Raw genomic sequence first — 25,149 nt, forward strand, 5'->3', positions numbered from 1 at the left:
CGGAGAGCAAACTGGGCAAATAACAAAGTTATCCACACCCTTACTCAGCTGCATGACGTCCTTAATTGCAACAAGGCGAAAGGGTTTTCTGTCTTACCCCTGCTCGCTCTGCTTACATAGGATGTGGAGTATTGCGTTAGTAATAGGAAGGAAATCAGAAGGCTGGATTAACTCTTTCCCTGTAACCTGAACTAAAAGCCTCTTGTGGTCTGAAGAAGTCTGATTGATTTCCTCTGTATGCTTTTGGTTTTTTCTCTGGATTTCTAAGGACCTGGGGCCTGGTTGTGACTAGAAGGCCACCGGACTGTCACCAGCAGAGCGTTTGCCTGGTGCATTTGGCTCAGGTAGAGCCAGGCAAATTACATGGCAACTCTGTGCCCAGCAGCAGCATGAGGTGCGGCTGGTGCCTGCAGGAAAAGTGGGCTTTGGAAAAGCATCTTTCCCCAAAAGCAGGTACCATTCCACCCTCCCTGTCCATGGGCCAAGGCCTGATGAGGGGAAGGGCAGTGTGAGAAAGGAAAGCTAACTCCCAGAAGAAATAAGAGCTACCCAAAAGCGGTTTGCAGCAAACTGGTTGGATCTCTTTCTCCCTTCCCAGGTTCTGTTGTGGTGACGCCTGAGTCTCCAGCCAGTCCCTGACTGTGCTGTCTGGCTGCGCTCAGTTCAGGAGATAAGGACGTTTATTTTCCAGCTGGACTCGGCCAACGCTTGTTCCTGTGAAACAGCGAGTGCTGCGCAGGCGGAGGGGCTCTGTGTACACCTCAGTAGCAGGCACCGGTTTTGCAGATGATTTAGGGAGGTGCAGGCTCCAGGAGGGCTGAAAAAGTGGGAGTCTGAAGGTAAGGGCTGGTAGCCACCATGGGAACGTGGTCACCACAGCTGAAACAGAGAAACCAGACAGCCAAACTCTCCCTGCTACCACTAACCTCAGGAGCAGGCTGGGGCTTCCTAAAGCGATGGGTGGTGAGGGACTGAACAGGGTCCCCGTGTTCTTTTCCACAGCAAACATTTCTTTGTTTTGACCGGCACTCCCTCCAAGCCCAGCCCCAGCCCAGCCCCAGTGGCCTTGAGGAGGTTTCCCCTGGGCTCTCCATGATGCAGAGCTCTTACAGCCCTTTGCTCCTCACACATGCGGTAAAATACCGTTGCAGACCAGGTGCTGTATTTTTTCTTGATAAAAAAATGGGTCAAATCAAAACCATATCCAGAAGGGTTAGTCGTGCTGCTTGAACATCTCTGTCTCCATCCACACACAGAGATCCATGCACAGCAGGGGTGGGATAGCTCAGAGGGGTCCTGTTTGCTGCTCATGCATGTGGCACCAGATTTCTAGATCGGGACAGTTTCAAAGTGGACAATAAACACTTCTGTAACTGTTAACGTCTGTGGGAACGGGCTCTGATCAGTCTGCTCTGGAACACTGGCTCAGTGGGTCTTTCCAAGATGTGCAAAGCGGACCCCCAGCCTCAGCATCACAACTGGGGCTGCAACAGCCTGGATCGGTGAGCAGAAGCTGGTGAAGGAGCCAGGAGGAGTTTCAGGAACAAAGCAGATATTCTTGGCTTTCAGCAACAAGATGCTTATGTCTGGGAGGAAGTCTGCTCCCCTGGTTTCTATTTTTACTTCTGCTCATCTGTTTAGGGTCTAGGGCTTGGTTTCCTTAGCTCCATACTATGCACTTGGGAAACAATGAAAGCAGGCACGAGTGAAACTGCCGACATCTGGAAGGAGAGAAGCAAACGAGACAGCACCACTGTTTTCCTGACTGGTTTGTTTGGGGTGGTTGGGTTTTTTTGCCTTGCTTCTTATCTCCCCCTGAGGTTCACACAAACCATTGAAAACCAGGTCCAGCCCTGCACATCCCCGTCTACTCCATACCTGCTGGAGGATTGCCACCGAGTCTCAGGGGGCAGAAGCACGTCAGCATCTTCTGGTTTGACCCAGCAGTCCTTCCCAGTATGGTCTGCTTGACCTTTACGATGCTGAGCCCTCCAGCTGTGCCAACAGTGGAACAAATTACTTCATGCAGCCATCAGAGAATCATAGACTCATTTCGGTGGGAAAAGACCTTTAAGCTCACCAAGTCCACCCGTTACCCCAGCACTGCCAAGCCCACCTCTAAGCCATGTCCCTGAGCGCCGCATCCATGTGGTTTTTAGACACCTCCAGGGATGGTGACTCCACCGCCTCCCTGGGCAGCCTGTGCCGGGGCTTCACCACCCATTTGGTGAAGACATTTTCCCTCATATCCCGTATAAACCCGCCCTGGTGCACTCGAGCCCGTTCCCTCTTGTCCTGTCACTTGTTTTTGAGGAAAAGGGACCGACCCCCCCTGCCTACAGCCCCTGTCAGGCAGCTGTAGGGAGCGATCAGGTCTCCCCCGAGCCCCCTCCTCTCCAGGCTGAGCCCCCCCAGCTCCCCCAGCTGCTCCCCATCAGCCTGGTTCTCCAAATGACCTGTGTTACAAAGGAGCCCCAGAGGCAGGATGTCAGAACAATCTCCAGCACCTAAATGGGCTGGGAATGGCTTTTCAGCTCCCCCCTAAGCACCCAGTAGGAGAATTTGTGCCAGTAGATCTGGCCAAAGCCCCAGCTTTCCAGAGCCTGACACGTATATGCTAAAACACCGCAGGAAAAGAAAAAGGATAACTCTGTTTCCCCTTCCTCCTCCCCAAATGTCTGTCACAAAATTACCTCCAGCAGTATTAAAGGTGGTCACAGCTGGTCTGTGAAATCCTCAGCAGCCTTTAATCGTGCTCTGCTCAGCCTCACACCCGGGAGATGCTGGGGATTTGCTAAGCAGCTCACCAGCAGCAAGGCTTTTATCAACACCAGATCCCAAGCGCAGATTGCTTTCATAGCGACGTCCAGCAGAGCCAACCGCAGTCCTGTGTTTTCTTCTGCAGACAAGGGACTTTGAGCCCTTCACGCTCTTGGCCACCTGCCCCTTCAGCTCCCCAGCCCGGCCAGTTACTTTCTTTTAGTGGTTTTCACTGTGTTACCTAACACCGTCTTCCTTAGGCAGGTTCTCACTCCTTGGCACTCGTGGGAGAGAGACAGGATAGGTGCAGGGGCTGGGAAATGGTGATTAACCCCTTGCACTGATCATCACATCAGCTGCCAGCTTGCACCGATGGGCACAAGAGTCCAAAATGATGTTATTGGGACTGCAACACTTCACAAAGGCTTTAACGTACTCCAGCAGCCTCCTGCTTGGTGCCACACAAATCAGAAAGGGTTGACAAAAGATTTATTAATCTATAAAATGGGTTTATTACCCCTGCCGCTTGGAGGGCAGGAGCAGCACAGTGCTTGCAGGCAAGCAGGAGGAATTAATCTGCCTGTTCAGTGCCACATCCCGATGCCACGGAGCTCCAGGGAGAGCCAGCACCTTTGTAAAATGCCTGCTGCCTGGCTGGGTAGGTGCATGCAACTCCAGTGCTCACAGCTGGCACGGCTCAACAGGCAGCTCCAAGTTAAGATGCTGGTTAAGTGGCAGTGCCCCTTTCACTAGCCCTCGTTCATCCTACTGAATGCAGGGAATGTCCTGAGTAAACACCCTTTTGCTCCTCTCTGCAGTTGGCAGCCCTTAAGACTGGCTCCAGGGAAGGAATCCAAGGACAAGGTCCCCTGGGCAGCACCGCCAGCAAACCAGCATTCCTGGAGCACAGCTTTAGATTGCACTTCATTTGGCGTAACTGGTGTGGGTGCTGAGGGTGTCCCCCCCAGCCCCCTGGTTAGGTGGGCGCTCTGCCTCCCCACTGGGTGGCTGGGGAGGAGCTGGCTGACACAACTGGCTGGGATTGAATTATTGAATTGCTTCTGGCATTCCAGTGCACCCACCCACTGGTCTGGTCCCTCCGCATCCCAGGCTGTCCTGCTTGCCCACATCAACTGCCAGCATTTCCATGAACTCGTGTTGGCAGAGGGGATAAACGCAAAGCAAAACCCTGACAGCGGCAACAACCCTCACAGCGCTGAGCATCCAGTATGGGCAATTCATGGCTCTTCTCATGAAAAGTGGCTCTTTTGTTGGTCTGATAAATGTCCCTATTTTTCCTGCTGGGAGGCGGCCCCAGTCAGGGTCTGGAAAATGGGGTGTAGATCCTTTGCTTGGGTTGTCACCGCACAAGCCGGGAGCGTTGCCCAGCCTGCCTCTGCATTGCTCTTTCACGGTGGAATGATGGCAGCCCCCACCGATCTTGCTGCCACAGATGGGCAGAGCCATTCTTCCCGTCAGCAGCTCAGCTCCGTGGGAGTCGAGTTCGCGTTCAGCTGCAGTGAGTGGTGAGGCTAAGGTCAAAGGGAAGGCAATGACCACTGCCCTGGGAGGTGACTGCTGGCAGTTACAGAAAATGTGTGCATTGTGCCAGAAGACACTGATCCCCTTGAGTTTTCTTTTGTGAAATAGCACCAGTTTCCAGCAACAGATCATGGCATCATCCCCTCATGTACTCCCTCCCCCTTTGCATTTTTCAGCCTTTACCAGCTAAGCAGGACCAGATCTGGCCCAAACTCTGGCGAGCGATGCTGTAACCCAGAAATGGCCTTGCCTAGTCAGAAGGGATTCATCCCAGACTCAGCGCCCAGGTGCACGGTTGGAAGGAGAGCCTGCAGGATGGGGAAAGCTGTGACCCAGCCTGTGTGCTCAAGGCCACATCCACCCAGCCCCATGGCTTTGCAGCTTCTCCTTCTGGATATAAACCAGTACGAAGCCAACTGTGCATTGCCTTCCCTGCATCCCTGGTGCTGGCTGTAGTCACAGGTAGCAAACAGCACAGTGTCCCAGACTGGCTTGTCGCAAATCCGAAGGTCTGGATGCACCATGGCATGTTCCAGACTCAGCCCCACAGCACCATCTTGAGGCCTGGGCACACAGAATAGAACAGGCGTAGAACAAGCTACATCATGCATTTGCAAGCGATATATAGAATTAAGGGAAATTCCACCCTGGAAGATGACAGACAGGTAAAGAGGGACCACAAACCCAGAGGCCAATCCAGCTATGCATGTCCAGATGTGAACCCCAGAAGCACCATGACCAGAAAAGCAATGACCAAGAAGACCATGACCAAGAGCTACCTGGCCCAGTCCTGTCTCCTGGTCCCTGCATCTGGTGCAGTAGCCCACAAAACCACCACTTGTGCTCCGCTTCAGTGTTGCTGCACATCTTCAGCAGAAGGTTTTGTGGCACAGAACAGAGCAGCTAATCTGAAGCTGGGAGGCAAAGGGTCCTCTAGGGACGCCCAGACGACACCTAAGGGTGCACAATCCCTCCATCCACAAGAGCTACTGTATATAACAAATATACAGATAAACAGATGTACACTCGATTTCCTTGGAAATTGTTCCCCTTCTTCCTCGAGAAACACTTAAAGTGATTTTTTTTTTCCTCCCCTTGAAATTTCTTATGAGGAAGAAACATACCATGAGGACTCAAATGGGTGACAACTGCTAGTGCGCCGAGCTGCCAGGCGATGCCCTGGAACAGAGCCAGTTGCACTTAATTCCCTGAAAAAAAGGGGGTTTTTTTAGAAACACTTAGGTGTTGGCGATGTCCAGGTAATTGTTTTTCTCTAGTCTGTCAGTTTTAAAGTGAAATCTTAGTTTGTGGTCATCACAGACTCCAACAGCCTCTTTTTTCTCCTTCTTTCCCAGTCTCTTTTCAATGCGCAGACCTCCGAACAGAGATGAATCACGGTAATTGGTAGGGTTTTTCTAAATTGAGGGCTCCAAGAGACCTGGGAAGTGGTGTCTGCAATGTCTAGCAGATGTACCCTTCCAGACTTCTTGTGTTACTATCGATTTTTTTCTTTTTTCTTTTTCATATAAACTTTATTTATTCGCACATTCTTCCACAACTCTAAAACAACAAGCCCTTTGGCAATGCGTGCCTGGCAGATGGCTTCAGAGCAATATTAGCATTTTAACAAAGCTACAAAACACACTTGAAAAGCGTACATTTCTCTGTTTCCTTCTGCCATTCGGAACCTCCTGGGGTGGGGAGAAACCACAGGCGGATTTGTTGTGAGCAACTAGTTCCATGTAGGTGGAGGCACTGGCGTACCAGAAACCCAGGTTAAAATCAAATACCACTTGCCTTCTCACCTTTGTCCCTTTTGTTTGCACAACAGCTCTCACAGCTTGCCCCAGTCCAGTCCCAGAGGAGCATTCCCAGGACAGGGCTGCAGTCCGTGACCCATTCCGCAGCATTTTCCTACTAGGAGGATCAGCTGACTGAGTACAGGAACCCTTGGCAGGCGCTCCCTGATTATCCCTTCTTTAATCACTTCCATTCATTCTAACCAAATTTTCCGACAGAGCTGGAAACAGCCATCAGTGACTGGTGAAAGAGAAGGGAGGAGAAGGAGGACAATGGAAATTTCCCCAAAGACATGCAAGTTACAATTAAGCTGTTAGCAACAAAAATACATAGAGCAAAAGAAATTGTCCACAACATATGCCACTGGAATTATATTAGTGTGCAGACCAAATTAGCCTGCAGAGTTACTCACAGCAAACTAAGCACGTGGGGTATTAAACTGCCTGTGGTGAGATGGAGAGCAAGAGCCAATCTCCTAAGGGGACCCTGCAAGAGACGAGTAACTCCTACTCTTAGGTGGGGTATTAAACTGCCTGTGGTGAGATGGAGAGCAAGAGCCAATCTCCTAAGGGGACTCTGCAAGAGATGAGTAACTCCTACTCTTAGGAAGAACCAGAACCCCTCTGGGTGTGAGTGCTTGCAATTCCCAAAGAATTCGGTCTCTTACAACGTATCTTGCTGTGCCCAGGGGGGTGGAGGAACTATCCTGAGGAGAAACCCACCGCCTCAGTCCCTTCCCTCTGCTACACACTGCATGGCCATAACCGGGAATGTCTCACAGCTCCCTGCCTGCACCCCTCCCAGTGCTGACCCAGCACACACTGGGAGCAGGAGGGATGCTCTGTTCCCAGTTGCTCGGTCGATAGCACCAGGCAGTCGCAGACCTACCCATGGACCTGCTACTCACGGGGCGTGCGGCACGTTACAGCTTCCTTTCTGCCAGCCTCCCCCAGAGGAGGAATTCAGCATCCTCCCAAGAAATGCTGTGTTGTCCTGGACTCTAAAAGATGATCCTCCCAATTTTGGTTCAGTTTGACAGATGGTTCTTATTTGTGCTATCCCCAGCTGAGCGCTCCGATAACGGAATGAGAGGACCGATCCCCAGCCAAGAGCACTGGGACATGGCTTGCACATTCCAGCTAGAATTTTTGCTGGGCTCAGAGGCTTCAACTCAGGGAGGCAGGGAACTGGTTGTTCAGCTCCTGGTTGAGTATTTCCACTGGTTTAGAATTTCCCTGTGTTTTGTACAGGTTCTGCATTCCTTTGGGCTGAAGCGTTTACCCTGCTGCGAATGTGGCGTCTCCACTGATTCCAGTAATGCTATGCCAGGTCTGTGCTTGTGCAAGAGAAGAATTTGTTTTGTATTTCAGGAGTGCCTGGGCTCTTACACACTGTACAAATTAGAAAAAGTCCTTAATAGGTCCTTATGTTGAGAGAAGCTCATCCTCTTGTGGAAACCTGTTGGTGTTGACTTCCATCTTATCAAATCCATATAGAATCTGTATAAACATTTACCCACAGTGACTTTGAGGCCCCTGCCAAAGCTTGCCCCTGGAAGTGCAGGGATGAGGATATCAGCTCTGTGTTGTCCAGTTGGACAGACTGTAACAGCACTTCTTCACAAGGAGGAAACCCTTAGAAATTAGGACTCATTCCCTCCCTTGCAGCTGTATTGCTCTTCTCTTTTACTTCCACAAATCTGGCTCCAAGAAGCTGTCTTGTATCGTTCATCCTAAGAATATATCCTGCTATATATACCAGGTTCAAGGCAAATTGCCTGCCTGGCACTGACTGTCAGCGCTTCCAATTCTTTCTGGGTCATTTTCTATCCTAGGAATTCACACTGCAAAAATTAAACGCTCCTGCAAACGTTGGTTCATTTTGCAAAGCACAGAGTAATGTTTTCAGCATGCCATTCTGGGTATTTTTCATAGCTTTGAAGAGCTCTTCAAGTCTTACCAGTTCTGGGTGGGTCATACAGGCGATGAAGAACTCTCAAGTTGATGTTTATAGCTAAGACCAGAGTTTGTCCTAAGGACAGTGAATCACTGCAAGGCAGGGCAGCACCCTTCAGCAACGGCTGATTCAAAAACCTTATAAGTCTTTTACCAGACCAGATACATGATCCAAAAGAAAAAAGGAAAAAAAAAAAAAAAAAGGCGGGAGGAGAAAGGGAACATGAAATTCACGTGAGCAGGGACCTCAAGAATCTGTTTCTCAGCCTCAGGAGAAACCCAGTGCCACCCACAGCTATGTGTAATTACTGTTTTCAAACCCTCCTGGTGTTTCTAGGCAACTCCACCATCCTCCTAGTGCACTGAGACTATCCCAGGGCATGAGAGGTTGCTGTCGCTGCAGTTGTGTGCATGAGCATTCCAGCCTCTGCCCTCCCTCGTACAAACCAGATACAATATTACAGTGGGTGCATCCACAGTATGGGCTGCAAATACCACTTTTGCCTAAAACTCAAGCCTACGTGCTCACAGCACTGCTCATTTACCAGGCCTCCATGCTATTTTCCGAGGGCTGCCCAGCAGTTAGATGCCTGATGTTTGCCTTGAAGCCTGACTCGACGCCGGGAATGCTGGCAAGCACGGAGGAGGGCAGGCTGGTGAGGAAACCTGTATTGCTGTAGCAGCTGAGCCCTGGGCTGCAGGCTCTGAAACCTTGCCCAGGTGAATAAAAGCTGGTCCTCAGGTCTGGCAAAGCCATTTAGGAGCAGTGTGAGCAGCTGATAATAAGTTAAGAGACAAGGGATAATAAATGAAATACTAAATACTGGTAACAAAGAATACCTTTGTGCATTGTAGAAGCCACCTGGAAGGGTGAAAGGAGGCACACGAGCAGCATCAGGAGTCCTAACGAACCCCTTAGCCACCATCACAAGACAGGTGAAAGCCTGTAAATGGTCTCACATCATTTGCTCAGCCACATGGTTCCCCCTCATGTACACTGCATGTGCCCAGGGGTCCAGCTGCGTGTTGCCAGGCGGTGGGGTGCTGTGGCCTGTGCCTTCCCTTTGCCAGAACAGCTGCTTCCAGCCCTGGCGTGACGGATTAAGTCACAATTAAGCACCCACTGAGACATAGCACCTTCCTAGTGATTTTATCAGCTTTGGGTCTGGACCATTCAGTGATGACAGAAAAGCCAAGAAGCACAAAGAAACACTGGACGTGACCAAAGGCTTGTTGGGTGGAAATATATTTTCATGCCTTCTGAGGAACATCAATACCAGATTAGCACCGTGGCTTGGAAACACAGAGAAAATGTCGCAGGGAAATTCAATCCATACATAGTCAGACTTTTTAAAAAAGCAGTTTAAATACATTTCTTTCTGTCCTCCAGCACCTTGCTAAGCAGAGCTATGCTCTGAACTCCGTGCTGGGTCAGAGCTCACAGAACACAGCCCCGTCTGTGAGTGTGGAAGAGGCAGGCATCGCCTGGCAGCACCCCTTCCCCCGACATCCGTGGGCACAGTCCCTGCCTGGCACACCAGCCCTGCAGAAAGCAGGCGGGCACACCTGCTCTCAGGATGTGATCCAAGGCTGAGGATATTAAGGATGTCTCTGTACTCTCTACAGGAAATTTAGGATCAAACCAGTTTCACATCAGAGCCCCGGCACTGGTTGCAATGCGTTGCTGTGCTCCCTGCCCCTGCCAGGACACCCCTGCGGTACTGCCCGACCTACGTGACACGAGGTCTGTCCTGCTACGGCCAGGAAGCGTGCTTCCATATAGATTCATTTCCCCTTTGTTATTAAAACTCTCTGTAAAGTACCAAATTAAATCAATTTTTATTTTATTGGGAAGGCTGTTGCCAATTATATCTTAATTTCTGCTGCAAATGCAGCAATGGGAACAGTTTGCTGCAATACTTGCACCATAGCTAGGTTTAAGAATACTTTCCTTGTAAAAGCAGTTGGATTAAACAACAGGTGAGCAAAAGGAACAACAGATGATATCAAATATCCGTGCCCAGTCAGCAAACATTGCCTCCAGGCAAAACCTGTAGCACGACATCTGATACCTCCTTTTCACGAAACAGAACTTTCTTCTGGCTTATCCTCAGTCCTGTCCGAAAGACTTTCCGAAAGAAATAGGACTATTTCTCTCCTTTTCACTCTTCAAGATGAGACAGACAGCAGAGGTGTAGGGGGGAAACAGAGGGACATAACAAAGGGGAAGAATGGCAATGAACTCAGTGGGCAGTACGATTAATTGCAATTTATGTTTTAGGGAAGTTTCACTTCTCATGGGCTGAAGCACAACATGAGATGATCACACGCTCCTGACTCTTAAGTTGGCTTTTTATTAAGGAACTAGTTGAAAGAGACTGCTTTATTACCTCTATGGACCAGCCCAGCTTGCTGTTGCTTCTCCAAATTTCTCTCTCTCCTCTGTGTGTGTGTCTTTCCTACCATCTCCCAAGCACATCTGCAAGCACATCCATCGAAGGGAAATACAGTTATCCTCCAGGATTCTGTCACCGTACAGATGCAAATGCACCGCAGCCTGCTGTCAAAGCACCTTAGGGAAGCGCACCGCTCAGAGCAAACCCACTCCTGTCACCCCAGGGGGACAATCACAACAGAAGCTGTCCCGGGCAGGTGAGGGCACATCTACCAGATGAGCTGCAGGACACAGGAAGGTCAGCAACATTTATTTAAAGTCTGGATCTTTAGTTTTAATGAAGGGTAAGCCAGAGACAGAAAATTCAGTGTTTCAGGGACCTTTCTGAGGGTGGTATTGGTAAACTCTCTATACAACAACCTGCAGGATTCTCCAGGAGGCCATACAGAGGCGTGTGTCACATTCATCATGTTTGATGTTGTTTTTGCTAGGAGACAACCAGCTAAATCCACTGCTGTGTCCCACAGCCAAGTGGGAATGGAGAAGTACTGCCTTCGCCACGCACTTCATCTGTCAGCTTCAGGGTATTTACAGAAAAGAAACAACTTCTTACTGCATCAAAGCATCAAAACATTAATATTATCATTGAAGCCTGGAGCTCCAGAATAGCCATCCTTTTATGGAAGGACAGAAGCCTCTAGCTTAAAGGAAAGAAGTTCAAACCAATTACTTGCTGCACTTTTATTTCCCTTTTCAAGTCAGGCAGTCCACTATGCTCACGTAACAAACATGAGCAAATGCTAATGCCATTCTTGCTCTCCTGAACGGCATCAGAACAATTTAGTCAGCACTTTCACCCCACAAAATCCTACAGCAATAGAAAAGCCTTAAAATGCCAACTCTACATTCCTTCAAGCACTCAGGTTCTGGGATGGAACAATCTTTTCATTCCTCTTTGGTACACAGAAACATTAAGCAACAGCTAGAACTGTAAAACAAAAAATACCAGCTCGGTTGCACCTGAAGTACTGTGGAGGTGGTTTGTTGAGGCTTTGGTGTAGTGCAGCTGCCAGGATGGGATAAATAGCAACGAAGACTGGCAGAATGACTCAGTTGAACACACACATGGAGCCAGCCAAGTGGATATATTGCACTGTTGCCCATCTGTTCTGCACAGGGTTGCCTGCTTGCTGGCATCCAAAGCTAAGACTGTGATCGCCACGAGGTAATGTGATGGCCAAAGCCCAAGCCAGTGGCCCTAGTCTCTCAAAACAAGGGGTCCAGCAACAATGCCATACTTACCTCTAGCTGTCCCCGCGTTCTTTTCTGGTTTGGTGGTTGGACTGAGCATCTGACTGTCCATGCCCTGGGTGTTTCCTGCCTATTCAATCCACTTTCACCTGTAGCCACCGCCGGTTATTTCTCTGGGTGGGACCAGGGCTCTGCAGGCTACATAGACTAGGGGGAAAAAAAAGTCAGTCCTCGGAGAGAAAACAGAAATTACATCTGAACTTACAGTGAAATGTGCTGTGGCACAATAGGCACCACATGGCTGTTTCTGATGCAGCCAGTGCTTTGAGAAAGAACAGAGAGAAACTCCCTCAGCAGACATTTGGCACGATCTTTATTTACATAACACTTGAAATGGTTGTATTTCGGAGACAGGGGAACAACAGCCAGTGGGAGCACACAGCTTGCAGTGATCAGTAGCACACAGACCCTACTAACTGAACGCTACAGAGACCCACAGGGATTTCAAAGGACAGAATCACGTGCCAAGCTGCCATGCTTTTCCCTACCTACCGTACCTTCTCACATGCACCGTGCTTTTCACCCAGTTGCAATTCATGGCATGTCATATGGCAGAGGATCTGTGGTGTGACTTCAGAGACCACTGAAATCGAGAGGGAGATCAAGGTGACTTAGCTAAGCAGCAGTTCAGGCCCTGTGGGAGTTCTGCAGAACCACAGGAGGGAACACAGGTGGGATGCCCCTGCTCAGCAGGTTTCAGACATACAGCCCCTCTCTGGGGGCATGCGGCAGCTGCCCCACACGTTACCCTGCTACTGCAGATCACACATCCAGCACAGCAGGCTCCCCAGGCACCATCTTGCTGCCATACTGCATTTTTACAAGGGCTAGTCAGTTTCTGTGGCCCATTCAGTCCTTGTTTCACACAGAGAATACCACACAGTGCCGGTGTTGAAATGGCTCTTGGGTCCTCCAGGTATCCAGCCTTGCTGGGGCACTGAAAGATTCATAGCGTTCAGCAGTCAGTCCGACCCTTTCCAGTTCTCCACTTACCTAGATTTAGGGTTTATGCTGCAGTGTATTTATGACCCTCAGAAAACAAGACATGACACACTGTCCCCTACAGGCATAAGCTCTTAGACCAGATTTGGGAAAACCTGTAGTGCTCAGCAGCCACCATGAGTCCTCAGCTCCTCCTGCCAGGAATCCTTAAACTGACCCAAACCCTCAGCCAGATTTAGCCCCAGACAAAAGAGCCTGACCACAGCATAAAGGACAAGGAGCTATTTGCTGGTTAATAACCATCAGGCGTTACCAGACTAGCATATTTCAGATCAGTAGCTGGCAGGGAAGAGACCCAAAGATGACCATTTGTTTCCACAGCCAACCCAGTGACCTGACTCAGGAACAGTGAAAGGAGCATAAGCTCTGCTATAGGCTATGGGAAAGAGGGATTGCTAGTGGAGGGAAATATCAGATGTGTAGGGAAGTGGTGGATCCCAAACATCAGAGGGAGTGACCTCCAGACACGTTTGCAAGAGGTTAGAAACACCACAAGTCCAACGCTTGGGAAAACCACAGCTGCTTCCTCTTTGCTGGATGCTTCACCAAAGGCTGCCTTTCCCCAAGAGACCTCTTCAAGGCATGCAGCAAAGTCAGCAGCAGCCCCCCCCACCCCGTTTAACCCTGTACACAGGTACCCTGTGTCCCGCACAGGGCAAAACATACTGTCCAGACTCGAAACAGTGCTGTGCTCTGACTGGAACAGGCACTGGGACAAGTCCCTCTTCTTTTCAGAGCTGAACACTGCCTTTACCGTCAAGGACTTGTGTTTTCTTTCTTTCCCTCAGAGCGGGCAGAATGCTGCCCACTTACAGACAAGGCTGTAGGAGGCAGCTCATTATCAGATCTCCCTCTCACATCTAGGTACTCCACAGCCCTCATCTGCAGAGACCTCAGGATGGTGATTCTGGGAGGTGATGCTGGGGAGGGACAGGGCAGAGAGAAGAGGGTGCTGGCTAGGGCAGGGCCTCTGGTGCTGGAACCTCACACCCAGGCCTTGACTTGAGTGTTCCACCCCTTGGCACAGCTGCACAGGCCTCCCTCCTCATACCAGCGCCATTTCACCCCCTTGTACACAGCCCTGCTGTATGGCTGGAAGCACATGCAGAGACGGAGACGCCGTGCCAGGCTGCAGTAGATAGCCATGGCCACCACAATGAGAGGGGACATGATGACGAAGCCAAGGATAATGAGGGCAGAAGAGCTGTTGTCATCCAAGATGCTTTTGCAGTAGCGGGCAGCTGAGTGCAGCACCTGTGGGAAGAGCAAGACAGAGCCCATCACAGACCTGGTGATGGATAGGAGTGGTGACCAAAGTACCCTTGAGTTTTTAGCGCTTTTAACGAAAGACACCTCTCTCCCCTCTCTCCAAGCTGAGCTCAGAAATCTTCCGGCTGCATGAAGTGACTGACAATACATTTTAGTCAAGCTTTCAATTACTCTAGCATCACTGAGACAAGGGCACCACACACTGACCCTGAAGCAGGGAACAGTAATTAAGTCATCAGAATAGCACAGCTTAGCATTTAATAGGCAGAAACCAAATAAAAAGGCCTCCTGCTGCTACATTCATCTGGGTGGCAAAACACACTGGAAATTACAACAAAGTAAATAAAATACAGCAAGATGTTAGATTCAGCAGACAGAGGTTGGTCATCCCATAGCTACCTGCTGGCTGGAGACTCTCCAGGCTCCTGCCCTGGAACAGACCCCTTTGTGTTCTGTCTGTACACACTGTACTCATTTCTTCCTCCTAGCATCTCTTCGCACGAGAAAAATCTGCCAGGAAAAGCCCATCCACCCCATGTTGCTGCAAAGCGTCCAGCACACTAACTGGTCCTTCCCAACCAGTATTTAAAGCCCTCCTTTCATCCTGGCAGCAGGAGATCCGAATCAAACCACTCAGTTCTGCATTAACAAATGCTACAGGCAACCTCCATGTCCCCTAGCTTCCTTTCTTTTTTCCATATTCTTTCAGCAGTACAAGAAACACATCCCAAAATACTAAATAAAAATAATAATAACAATAAAAAATCCATCTAATGGATTTGCAATGCAGAAATTGGCCTCTGGCTAGTAGGAAGGCATTGAAAAGCAGTAGCCCAAAAGACAAAAGACTGCTCTTGTGAAGCCATACTGCCACAATCCCTCTCCATGCCTATTAAAAGTCTGTATTAAAAGACTCTTTACAGCAACACACTTGTGTTTGCTTCTGATGTATCTGGCTGTACTTGAAAACCTTTTACATCCCCTCAGAGCCTACAGCTGGAGAGCACTGAGTGCAAAGGAGAACTTGAGGTTTTCCAAGGTGAGGGCTGAGCAGCGTGAAGCAGAAAGGGATAATTCCAGGAGAGTGTCCTCATACCTTTTCCCCATTTTGAGTCCAATTTGAAGTCCATGAGTTTCAAGGACTAGTTTCAGATCATAGAAAAAAATGATTTAAGGGTTTTACAGGCAATCTGCTATTAAACCTACCCTAAAAAGCCTCATGTCTGACAGAATCTGCATCCATGCTACACTTGTGGGGACAGAACAGCCTTTTTACCAAGGCAGCGGCCCACACTGCACTTTCTCCCAAGGAGAATTTATTAGGTTATTTCTTGTAAAGACTTACTCTTCAATAAAACAGCAGTCATTCTACACACCTGCCTTTGTGTACGTGAAAATACTAACAGCCACGGACAGTAAAAGGGAAGTGCTGCAGCCCACAGTGAAGACGGGTTGCATGACTACTTGGGTAGATTAGGACCCCTCTGAGCCATTTTTGCTCTCTGTAGGCACTCCAGAGCCTCCCACGTTACCCTGCTGGGCATCACACACTTTTGCATCCCATAGTAAAACACCTCCAGAAGGTGTGAGAGCCACAGTGAAAACTACCTGGCCCAGAAGCACATGATTTCTCCATGAATTACATTGCCCTCCAACTAGCAGCAGCAGCCCTTGCGTCTGTCCTGTTCAACAAAACAATTACCATGGCAGATGTCTCCCTGTTCATTAGTTTGCAGGATCAAAAAAAAAGCTTTTCAATAACAGCAGCTACAAGTTGTACAAGTTGACGTAATTTCAGGGCAATAAAAATCAAAGCCAAACTTCTGAGACCAGCAAATACATCAGCACCGAGAAAACAATAATAGCATAGTCCCTTTGTCAGGGAGCATTGAGACGAGGAGCTGTGGGCTGACAACTGGGGATGTCAGCTGAAAAATACAATGCAGTAGCTGTATGGGAAAGCTGCAGCACATACCCCAGCCAAAGCTATACATGCTCGCAGTCAAGAGTATGTCTTACATGCTGTTGTGCCCCAGGGTGTAGAGGCCCCGAGCAAGCAAAGATTCCACCTACACAACAAGCACCTTTACCACACATCCTCAGAATAAATACCACTGGCACTAAAAGCTGCTAAAGAAGCCGTTCCCCCAGAGCTAAGAGTTACACGTGGGGAAAAGTGATTTTACACTTCAGCTAGGCAGAGAGGGTACCTCCTCCTTCAGTGGAGTGAGACCTCCACAACTATATCCATCACAGCTCCACAGAAGCCAGCAGAGCCTTACTGGGCTAAACTGGGCAAATGGCTACATGGTTGGATCCTTTCCTGCCACCCATGCTAGGCTCTGCTCACTCCGAGATCCCAAGGATTTGAGTGATTCGATAGGATGCACAGTTTCCATTAAAAGGAAGGGAGAAAGCTTTCATCTTTCGCTGTTCCTCAGTTAAATACATTAGTCTGAGAATATTTAAATAATCTTCCCTTCAGTTCAGATTTCACGGAATGGGGAGACCAATAGCATCTGTATTTTGAGACAATTCTCCCTGCGGGGAGACGGTACTACAGTGTGGGTTTTTTTTTCCCCACAAAGTAGGAAGTAAAAAAGCTCTTCTAACTTAGGATAACCAGCAAGAACAGTCATATTGAGCGAGTCTAACAGTTACCGCTTGTGAGGAAAACAGGAGAACTGCTTTTTCACATCCACACTTAAGTGGTTCCAAAAATATTTATAGACATATACCAAGAAGAAATTTAAGTAATGAAATCCAGAGGGCAGCAAGCAACTGGAACAGACACACACACACAGAGCCCTTACAGCAACTCTGTCAAGCCAGGGAGTGTATTCATCTGACCTGTCAGATCTACTTGCTATTTCATGGGAATACAACTTTATTGCCCAATCAAACTTCCATTTCCCACAATACCGGAAGAAGGGAGGGGTAAAAACATACTTTGCTCATTCCTGCCAGCATTCAGCACTCACAAGGTTGGCATCTCGTACAAGCTTGTTGTAAAATGCTGTAGATTTCTCTCTGATCACTTTATACCTCACTTTATCAAGCTCAGCGCACAGGCGATCAAGACCAAAGGGTCCCATTCTATCTGAGCCCCTGAGGAGCTGGGCAGTCACAGGCAGCTCCTGTCAATGTTCTCCCTGCCTCTCTAGTGAGAAACTCTCTGTGCTAACCTACTGACACTGAATGTATGGGTGCCAACCAACTACTTTAAGACAATTAGTCCAGAAACCATCAAGCCTGTACTTTTCTCACAAATGCACATGCCAACCTTGCTCATAGCTGCGTCACAGGCGCCAAGCAGGAGGGACGGCTCCCCTGTGCAACCAAGAGCCTGCAGGTCAGCATGAACCACCATAAACCTGTTCTTGTCAGCCCAGTCTATACACATACCTCCCTTATGAAAAAAAAATAAAAAAATCTATAGGCGTACACACTCCTTATGAAAACAAAGCCAAATCTTGGGGGAGTCTAACCTTGCCTTTACAGCCACCGGTCCCCATGGGCTAACATAAAACCCTTACAGATGGCCCTGCCTTAGAGGTGGCTGTTAGCAGCCAAATGGAGCAAAGCTTACTTACCTGAGAGTGGCATTGGAAGCCAAAGTAAACCACCACAATGGTAGGAAGCAGCACAATGGTGAAGATTACAAACATCAGGAGCAAATTCATGAAAAAGACCAAAGAGTTCATGGTGCCTACCACCAGGGTCCATGCCAAGCAGCACCAGACACTCCGTGGCTCCCTGGGAAGTAACTGGTCATCCATGTCATATGGTGGGAGGCTGGGAATCATCTGAGACTTCTCTGAGAGGTTTTCTGCTTCAAAGTCCTCGGTGTCCTGGCTAGACATTCTTCAAGAAGATTGCTAAACAACCCACACTCTTATCCAAAATGGTTTCTTTGCTTTTGGCAACAGACCTGGGAAGTAATTTCCAGAGGCTTTTCGTGCCTTGTCAATGCATGGACAAGAACACTCAACCAGAAATCATAACAGGGCAAGGAAGAAAAGGCCCCCTGCTTTCCCAGGACCCAGCCAACAGAGGTTGTTTCCTTTCAGAATGTTTTCCAGTAGTGTCCCAACCTCAGTTTCAAAGTAGATGTGGTTGCTGGAAGTTTGGCAATAACTATTATTCTGCTTTTGAATCCACAGTACTACTGAATTTGTTGTTATTCTTCCTACGATTATGATCCCAAGAGGAGGTCTCAAACAGTTGCTGTCTTAGCTTTGATAATGCTGCTTGGTTCCAGAAAGTGCCTAGCTTTAGTATCCTCCTCCACCTTTGAGCACTGCTGTTTGCTAAGAATGTCAGGCTTAGGCACTTTCAGACAGTTCCTTGGCTTCAAATCATCTTCCCATGCTCTTCAACTTGTACCCAAGTAAATATTCCTGCTCAACTCTCATCCAAATGAAGTGACCAGTGAAGATGACAAACAGCAGCTGCTTCTCCACCGTCTGCCTTGCTGGAGTCCTTGCCCACACCTTGTAGACCTGGAAACAAAGGCTGGAGCAGTGCGTGGTTTCACTGGCGCTCGGCTGCCTGCAGTCACAGACACTCGAATACAAGCCGTGTCTTCCCTTCTGAGCTGGCTTTCAGGGCTTTGCGACACTGCTCTGTTTACAGAGTCGATTCTGAAGCTGCTTTCTGCGCTAGCCAATCCTTCACAGCTGTCTCACTACTGCTTTAGCACACAGCGCCCGAGAACCACGCTCAAACCACACGTTCCCAGGTCAAGATGGTCCCTTTTCAATTTTAATTATTCTGACTCCGATTAATTTTCTACGGTTTCTCTCTAGATTAAAAAAAAACTTAGAGAAATCTTCTGTTCTCTGTGGCCATTGCTTATTTTTTGCGGAACATGTTGATATTCTCCCAGTGAAGGCACAGCAATTATCCATTATTTTTCCTGCCTTGTATGAGCAATGCTACTTAAGAATTCCAGTGGCATCTGCACATTTATGTAGCCTTTTAGACACATTCATACACTCATGATCCTTAAAGGTAGAAAACTTCCTTAACACCAGAGGAAACTGAAGGTCCTACCAGAAGGCACAGCTCATCTATGGCACAAGCCAGGGAAAGAATCCAGGAGTCCTGCCTTCCATTCGATGCTATTTCTCACAGAAAATTCTACCCTGGAAGAAAGGTTATCAGAAAAATAAGGTTCACACAATGCTAAATATAAAATGATTTTAAGATATAGATGAGTGCAGGCTTGTCTTCGTTAAATTCTTTTGCTACAAATGGTACATTTGGGGGGCCCGTCCCCCACCATTGCTGGGTGTTTTGGTGGGTTTCTCTGCCTTGCTTATTTACTGGCTGGTTGGAGCAACATGCACAGCAGAACCAAAGCTAAGACAGCTCTCTCCAAGAACTGGGACAGACTCACACATGAAGCATTTGCTGGTGGCCCATTAGAAGAGCTCTACCAGGTGATAAGTTAGGGCTAGTGGACCTCTGGGCAGCGGCACCCCAAACATCCCATGGCTTAACAAGAGCCTCTGATGAAGCCATGCCACGAGGAGGAGGTGATGAGACCAACCCAAATGCAACATTCCTCATGGGTAAAGCAGACTGTTACCGATTTCTGTATTGCTTTTCAGTGAATTTAGCTCCACTGTGCCAGGCACTCCATGCATGGTAGCAACACGCACAGCAGCTCTTATTGTGCAAGTTTTAGAAACAGGCAGACTTAGAATTAAAAGGGTTCCTCAGGCTTCTTTCAAAGCCAAAATTCAGACATGGATTTCCAAGTCACAGGCCACTGTCTCAATTGGGAGGCACACACGTGCCATACGAGTCATTTTCCTGACCGTAGAAATGTCACCCTACAGAGGTACGGGCCCATGTGGCCTGAAGGATTACTTTCTAATTAAAACAGAATATAACTGAACAGACCCTGTCCTCTTGCTGCTGAAAGTGCCTCCTCACCTGGGGCTGGAAAAGCATTACATGTTACTTGTAGGAAGAAAGCAGTGAAACAAATTGAGGCTATTCACCGTTTGCCACATATAATCAATATCAAAACAGAAGCTTTAAAATTGAAGTGAGTTGAAGAGCTTCTGTGAGGACACAGACTCCAAAAACATGATGTCACCAAAATCAGGAACAAGAAAGTTCCCTATTACACAGTAACAATACCAGTGAGAAAGAAGCCTCTTGAAATAAGTAAGTAGTTTTTAAACAGCTCAACAATGTCCATACTTGTTATGCAGTTCCCCAGCTATAGAAGTTATTAGTTGACCCACACCACTTTTTTTTTTTTCTTTCCCCTGTAGCTCTTCTTGTAGAAATTCTTAGACATCTCAAAGAGTCTCACAAACTTCAGCTCTATCGGTATCCAGCAGTAAAAATTCTGGCTGATCTACACCAGATCACAAGTCAGGTGTATCCTTCTTACTAACAGCAGAAATAACTCATAACTACCCCAGGCACTTTGTCCTGTGCTCACCGCTGAGAGATCTCAAACCCCATCAGAAAGATACAAAGCTTCAGCCACAGGAGGCTGCTGGAAGCTTAGCAATAGTGAAGTTCTTGCTGCTCCCTGAGAGATAGGAAGCCAAGAGGGCAGAGGATTGCCAGCCAAGGCTCCATCCCACAATACCAAGATGAAAACAGTAGACTGAGATGGTGGCCAGATTCAACTAAGAGCCCAGATCTTCAGGCACGCTTATAGTTATAAGGCAGGTCTAAGGTCAACCTGGGAAAGCAGTCTCAGAACAAGGTCCGATGACCAGCCTTGGCTACAGCCAAGCTAGCTCTGAAGTAGGTATATCTACAACAGCAGCTGGGGCAAAAAAGATGTTCCCATGCCTGAGCCTAACTAGGCCCCCAGGCAGAGGGGGAAGATGGACACCTCAGATGATACCTATTAAGACCCATTAGCACCCTGAAAGCCCTAACACCCCACCTCTTCCTCAGCTCTTGGTTCCCACCTCCTTTTAAGAACCAAACCAGATGAACTAATCAAATGTTTTCTACTAATTTGCTGGAAACACAACTGTCAGCCAACTCCCTGGGGAGCCAGGTTAGAGAGCTGGAAGGCACAAGGAGGTGTGGGAGGAGGAGGAGGTGCTGGTGGTATCTCAAGACCTTATTTCAGTGCAGTGATCTGCTTAAGAGCCTTGGAAAGTCATGGAGCCAGGCTAGTATTCTGCAGTTCTCAGATTTAATGGCTTTGCCGTGGAGATAACCATGTACGTGAATTTAGGGCATTGACACCTATGCACACATGCTTTGTTCTTCAGGCTCTGATCGTTTTTGACCTGCAGCTCTCCCATCCTCCTGCTTCGAGTTGTGAAAGATCTTTTCAGACCAAACTGTGGCAATGATGAGGAAACATTTATTATTTACCCAAAATTCTAGCTTCTTTGTGACGTTTCAGGATGGAGGAAATATAATTGGGAGCCCATACCTCCAATATAATCCTGTTTATTTACCAAGTGGCACAAGGGTGGTGTTTTTTTCTTGCCTGTGACAAGGAACAAGTAAGAGGAAGCAGGTTTGGGCACAGAGGTTAGTCCCTTTCTAGCAAGCACTTAGCCCAGAAGGATCCTCTGGAAGCCCTGCTCTCAGGCCCTTCTCCACCCGTGTCTTTCTCACTTCCTCCCTGAAGCATGTTTTCTGGGGAATGTCTTCTGCATCTCTCCTGACACAATAGCAAGGAAAACTGCTTTGCCTCATGCCCTGGGTTTGCCTCTGTTTTGAGTGAAGGCTATTAATGTCACCTGACATTCATCCCCGATGGGTAGATGGTGGCTACTTGCCGGCTGTGGTGGGGGTTGGGTATTTTTCATTGCTTGCTGTTTTCTTGACTGAATGGAAAAGGCTTTTGCCCCCAGGGAGCAGTAGAGGAAGGAGCTGGCATCACTCAGGAGCTGGAGAGACCCATTCGGCCCTCAAAGCAGAGGGAAGCTGCACTGTTCCTCGCCAGGGACTGGTGCTAATGACTTCAGTAATTTTATTTCCTCTGGCACCGAAGGTGACACTGAATTTAATTGATCTGTTTTGTTTGCTGGTTAAGTTCTCACAGTGAAGAAAAAAAAAAATGTTGATGTGCCAAGAGAGGGGAAGAAGGTTAAAAATAGGGTCTGATACCACCAGCACTGCCAGCAGCCTGTATCCTGATTTGTTCCAGAAGGAATATAGTGGTAAATAAGGGAAAATATTAATTTGTAGTACAGATTAAAGCCAACATCTGTTTGTATTGAACTCAGCTGCCTTTGAAGAAGCAGTGTAGGGAAAAAAGTGTGAAATCCAGAAAGCAATTACTCTCTTCTGGGCAGCAGGCACAAAAATTTCTGGTACTGGACTGACCAAAGCACTGAAGCTCTTTGTCTGCAGCCAGCCTGCCAGTTTCCCAGCCACAAAGGGGGGTCCTGGACCTTCCAAGCCTGCCTCACCAGAGAGAAATGAAAGCAGAAGCACAGAACTGACCAGAAAGGGTTAAAGGAGCCATGGCATAAGCTGAATTTCACTGTGGAATACTGCCCTGCAGAACCCTCTTTCCTTCTGTTTAAAGATTATTCTTGTGTTTGGTGAACCCACCTAGCTGGCATGCTGAAGAACATCTTGGGTACCACAGTGCATTGCATGCACTCATCACAGGGAATAATAATTTTTGTTTGTTTTTCAAACTGAAAAAATATATCTGAAATTTACTTCATTAAACTGATTATACAGTCATTTACCACAGCTCTGCCTTGTAAGTCAAAAAACAAGAAAGAACTGCCTCCCAAATATAAAGATGTTGCTCTTTTTTAATTACAAGCACTGAAATATTTTTGAAAGGTGTGCTGACTAATCCAAAATTTTAAAATTGATTCCAAAAGCACTTCAGCTGACATATCAATTCTGATTTTAACAAGCCTGTAAACCCCAGGAGCAGCTCTGTTTGGACAGCCACTTTCCTGGGAGACGGGGAATGAACTGTAAATTTATTTTTTTTTTTAATAAATGCATGAGAGAGAAATATTTACAAATACAGAGAGAAACAACCTTTGAAACAGTCATCAGTTGTTCCACCCATTTCCTTCACTGCACTCTCAGGCTGAACAGCTCTCAGGGGAGAATACAAGGCAGCAGCCTTCTCTCGAGCTGCAAAATGTGAAATCTCTTCACAGATCTATCCAGACATCCAGAGGGAAATAACTATTGAATCCATCCTGCTTTCAGTTGTTGCACAGGCCAGCCACAGTGTTAATAAAGCTCTGAATCTCTGCAGGAAACCACATGGCGTTAGATGTAATAAATGTGACAAATGGCATGGAGGCTACTAAAGAGTCTCAGTATTTACTATGCCTGTCTAAAAACCGCTGATTTAAAGACATAATATTTTTCAAGCTTGACTTATTGACTTCTAAGTGGAGAAAGGACAAGGCACACACACACAAAAAAACCAACCCCAATATATAGGAACTGTAGTTAGGAAAGGTTAGGCTTAAACCATGGAATGATTGCAAACTTGGTGCTGAGCAACTAAAAATTCTACCCAAAAATCATGTCAGCTGTTTCATGTGGGGCACCACAGAGCTTCTACTGTTCCATACATAGCAAGGTTTGGCTGGTCTATGCAGCTTGCCATTCTGTAATTTTCTCCTTACATAGCACTGCGTTTCTACCAGAGCCCAACAGAAGGATCACCTATGGACTGAATTTCTGTGCTGCCATTTAACCTACACAAGCCTGATGCAGATGAAGCTAATCCTGAGAATTTTCTGAGAGTGTGTGCCTGATTCCCAGACCTTGAAGGGCACAGAACAACCTGAACTTCTTCCCTCCTGGCTATATGTAGCCTGTGTGTTCCCACAAAGAAGCTGTGTCAGTCAGCTCTGTGGAGTGTCCCTTTGGGAGTCAGAGGTGATGAAATGCGTAATGACACCTCCTTCCCTGCAGCTGTGCTTTCCCATACCAAAATCATTTTTCAACCCTAAACTTCCATTAAAATCAACAAACACCCCAAAGAAACCATCAGTAATTCTCCTACTGAAAACAGCTTAGAACAGCCAGGCTGACGGAGTCATATGGATCTGAGGAATCTTTTACCACTCACATTGTTTTAAAACATTTTCTAATATTCTTATTCTTTTCAGATCCAGTATGATCTGTTTCATTTATGAGTGCTGATAGTGCTAAAGTTGCTAGAGAAGTTATAAATAATGCTTAACTCTTCAATAGCACTTTTATCTGTAAAAGGCAGCTTGGACACATCATTTTGCTACAGCTTCCTGCATGGAAAACCCCAAAAGCCCAACTGGCAGTCAGTGGCAGCCTGAGCCTGGATTATACTCAGGGTGTGAACTGGGCAGAAAATAATAACGACTAGCTGGAGGTCACAGGCTGTCAGTGCTTTCATTCACACAGTGCATGCTGCTGAGTGGATCTCTTATGGAACAGAAATAATCCATAGGGAGATGAAAGGTTAGCAGCCAGCTGCTGGTTTCCGTGGATGTAAAAGCCACCCAAGAGCTAAAAAATCCTTTATCTCTTCTTCCACGAAGAAATAAATTCTTGCACTTAAGTGGCAACAAGGAGGCAGACTTCAAGATACTATGCAGCTTGCTATAAATGGCTAGATTCAGAAAATGAGGCTAAAAGAAATGAAACTTAACACTGTTACAAAGCATAAAAATCTATGATGTTGCTTCCACAGAACACTTAAGCAAAGCATCATGACAAATAATCACATGTACCATTATCAATGTGCTCAGTTTTACTGTCTTTTTTTCTCATTTGGCCAAGATCTGACTTTATATTCTTCAGTATAAGTAAACGACCTAAAAAGACAAAGATTTACAGAGGGTAAATACAGTCAGTAAATAGGAAGTAAAAACAATATTAGGTCAAGACAATCAATCCTCATTACTTCATTTAATAAATTCTTGTTAAGAGTGGTGGGGTTTCATCTGTTGCTTTCTCAATATGGAACAGAAAACATTATTGCTACTACTAAAAGTGACAGGTCTCTTCAATATAATTTTAATGTTCAAAGATATATTTTTTATTACTATAATTTAAGCAATGAAGGCATTGCTGAATCTCTTGGGAGCTTCAGGCATGTCCTGCTCCACTCCAGGTGAGTTGTCCTCCTCACTCCACTATTTT

The 25,149-nt window shown here is 47.3% G+C and overlaps 1 protein-coding gene across 1 annotated transcript; it reads right to left on the reverse strand.

Annotated features, from left to right (window-relative positions):
• Positions 1-8,283: 8,283 nt before the first annotated feature.
• On the reverse strand, positions 8,284-18,727 carry TMEM88B (transmembrane protein 88B). The gene is made up of 2 exons (XM_005437795.3): positions 17,628-18,727; positions 8,284-14,019 (listed from the first exon to the last, which is right to left on the reverse strand). Exons 1-2 carry the CDS (start codon positions 17,895-17,897, stop codon positions 13,750-13,752), a joined length of 540 nt encoding a protein of 179 aa, XP_005437852.1. The 5' UTR covers positions 17,898-18,727; the 3' UTR covers positions 8,284-13,749.
• Positions 18,728-25,149: the final 6,422 nt, after the last annotated feature.

The sequence above is a fragment of the Falco cherrug genome, chromosome 3, assembly GCF_023634085.1.
Source record: "Falco cherrug isolate bFalChe1 chromosome 3, bFalChe1.pri, whole genome shotgun sequence".
NCBI classification, from domain to species: domain Eukaryota; kingdom Metazoa; phylum Chordata; class Aves; order Falconiformes; family Falconidae; genus Falco; species Falco cherrug.

Bases quoted from the DNA above. Each gene is read 5' to 3' on its own strand.
- TMEM88B (XM_005437795.3), bottom strand. From the start codon at position 17,897: ATGTCTAGCCAGGACACCGAGGACTTTGAAGCAGAAAACCTCTCAGAG. The intron at 14,020-17,627 runs GTAAGTAAGCTT...CTCTTCCCACAG, and splicing joins GCTTCCAATGCCACTCTCAG to GTGCTGCACTCAGCTGCCCG.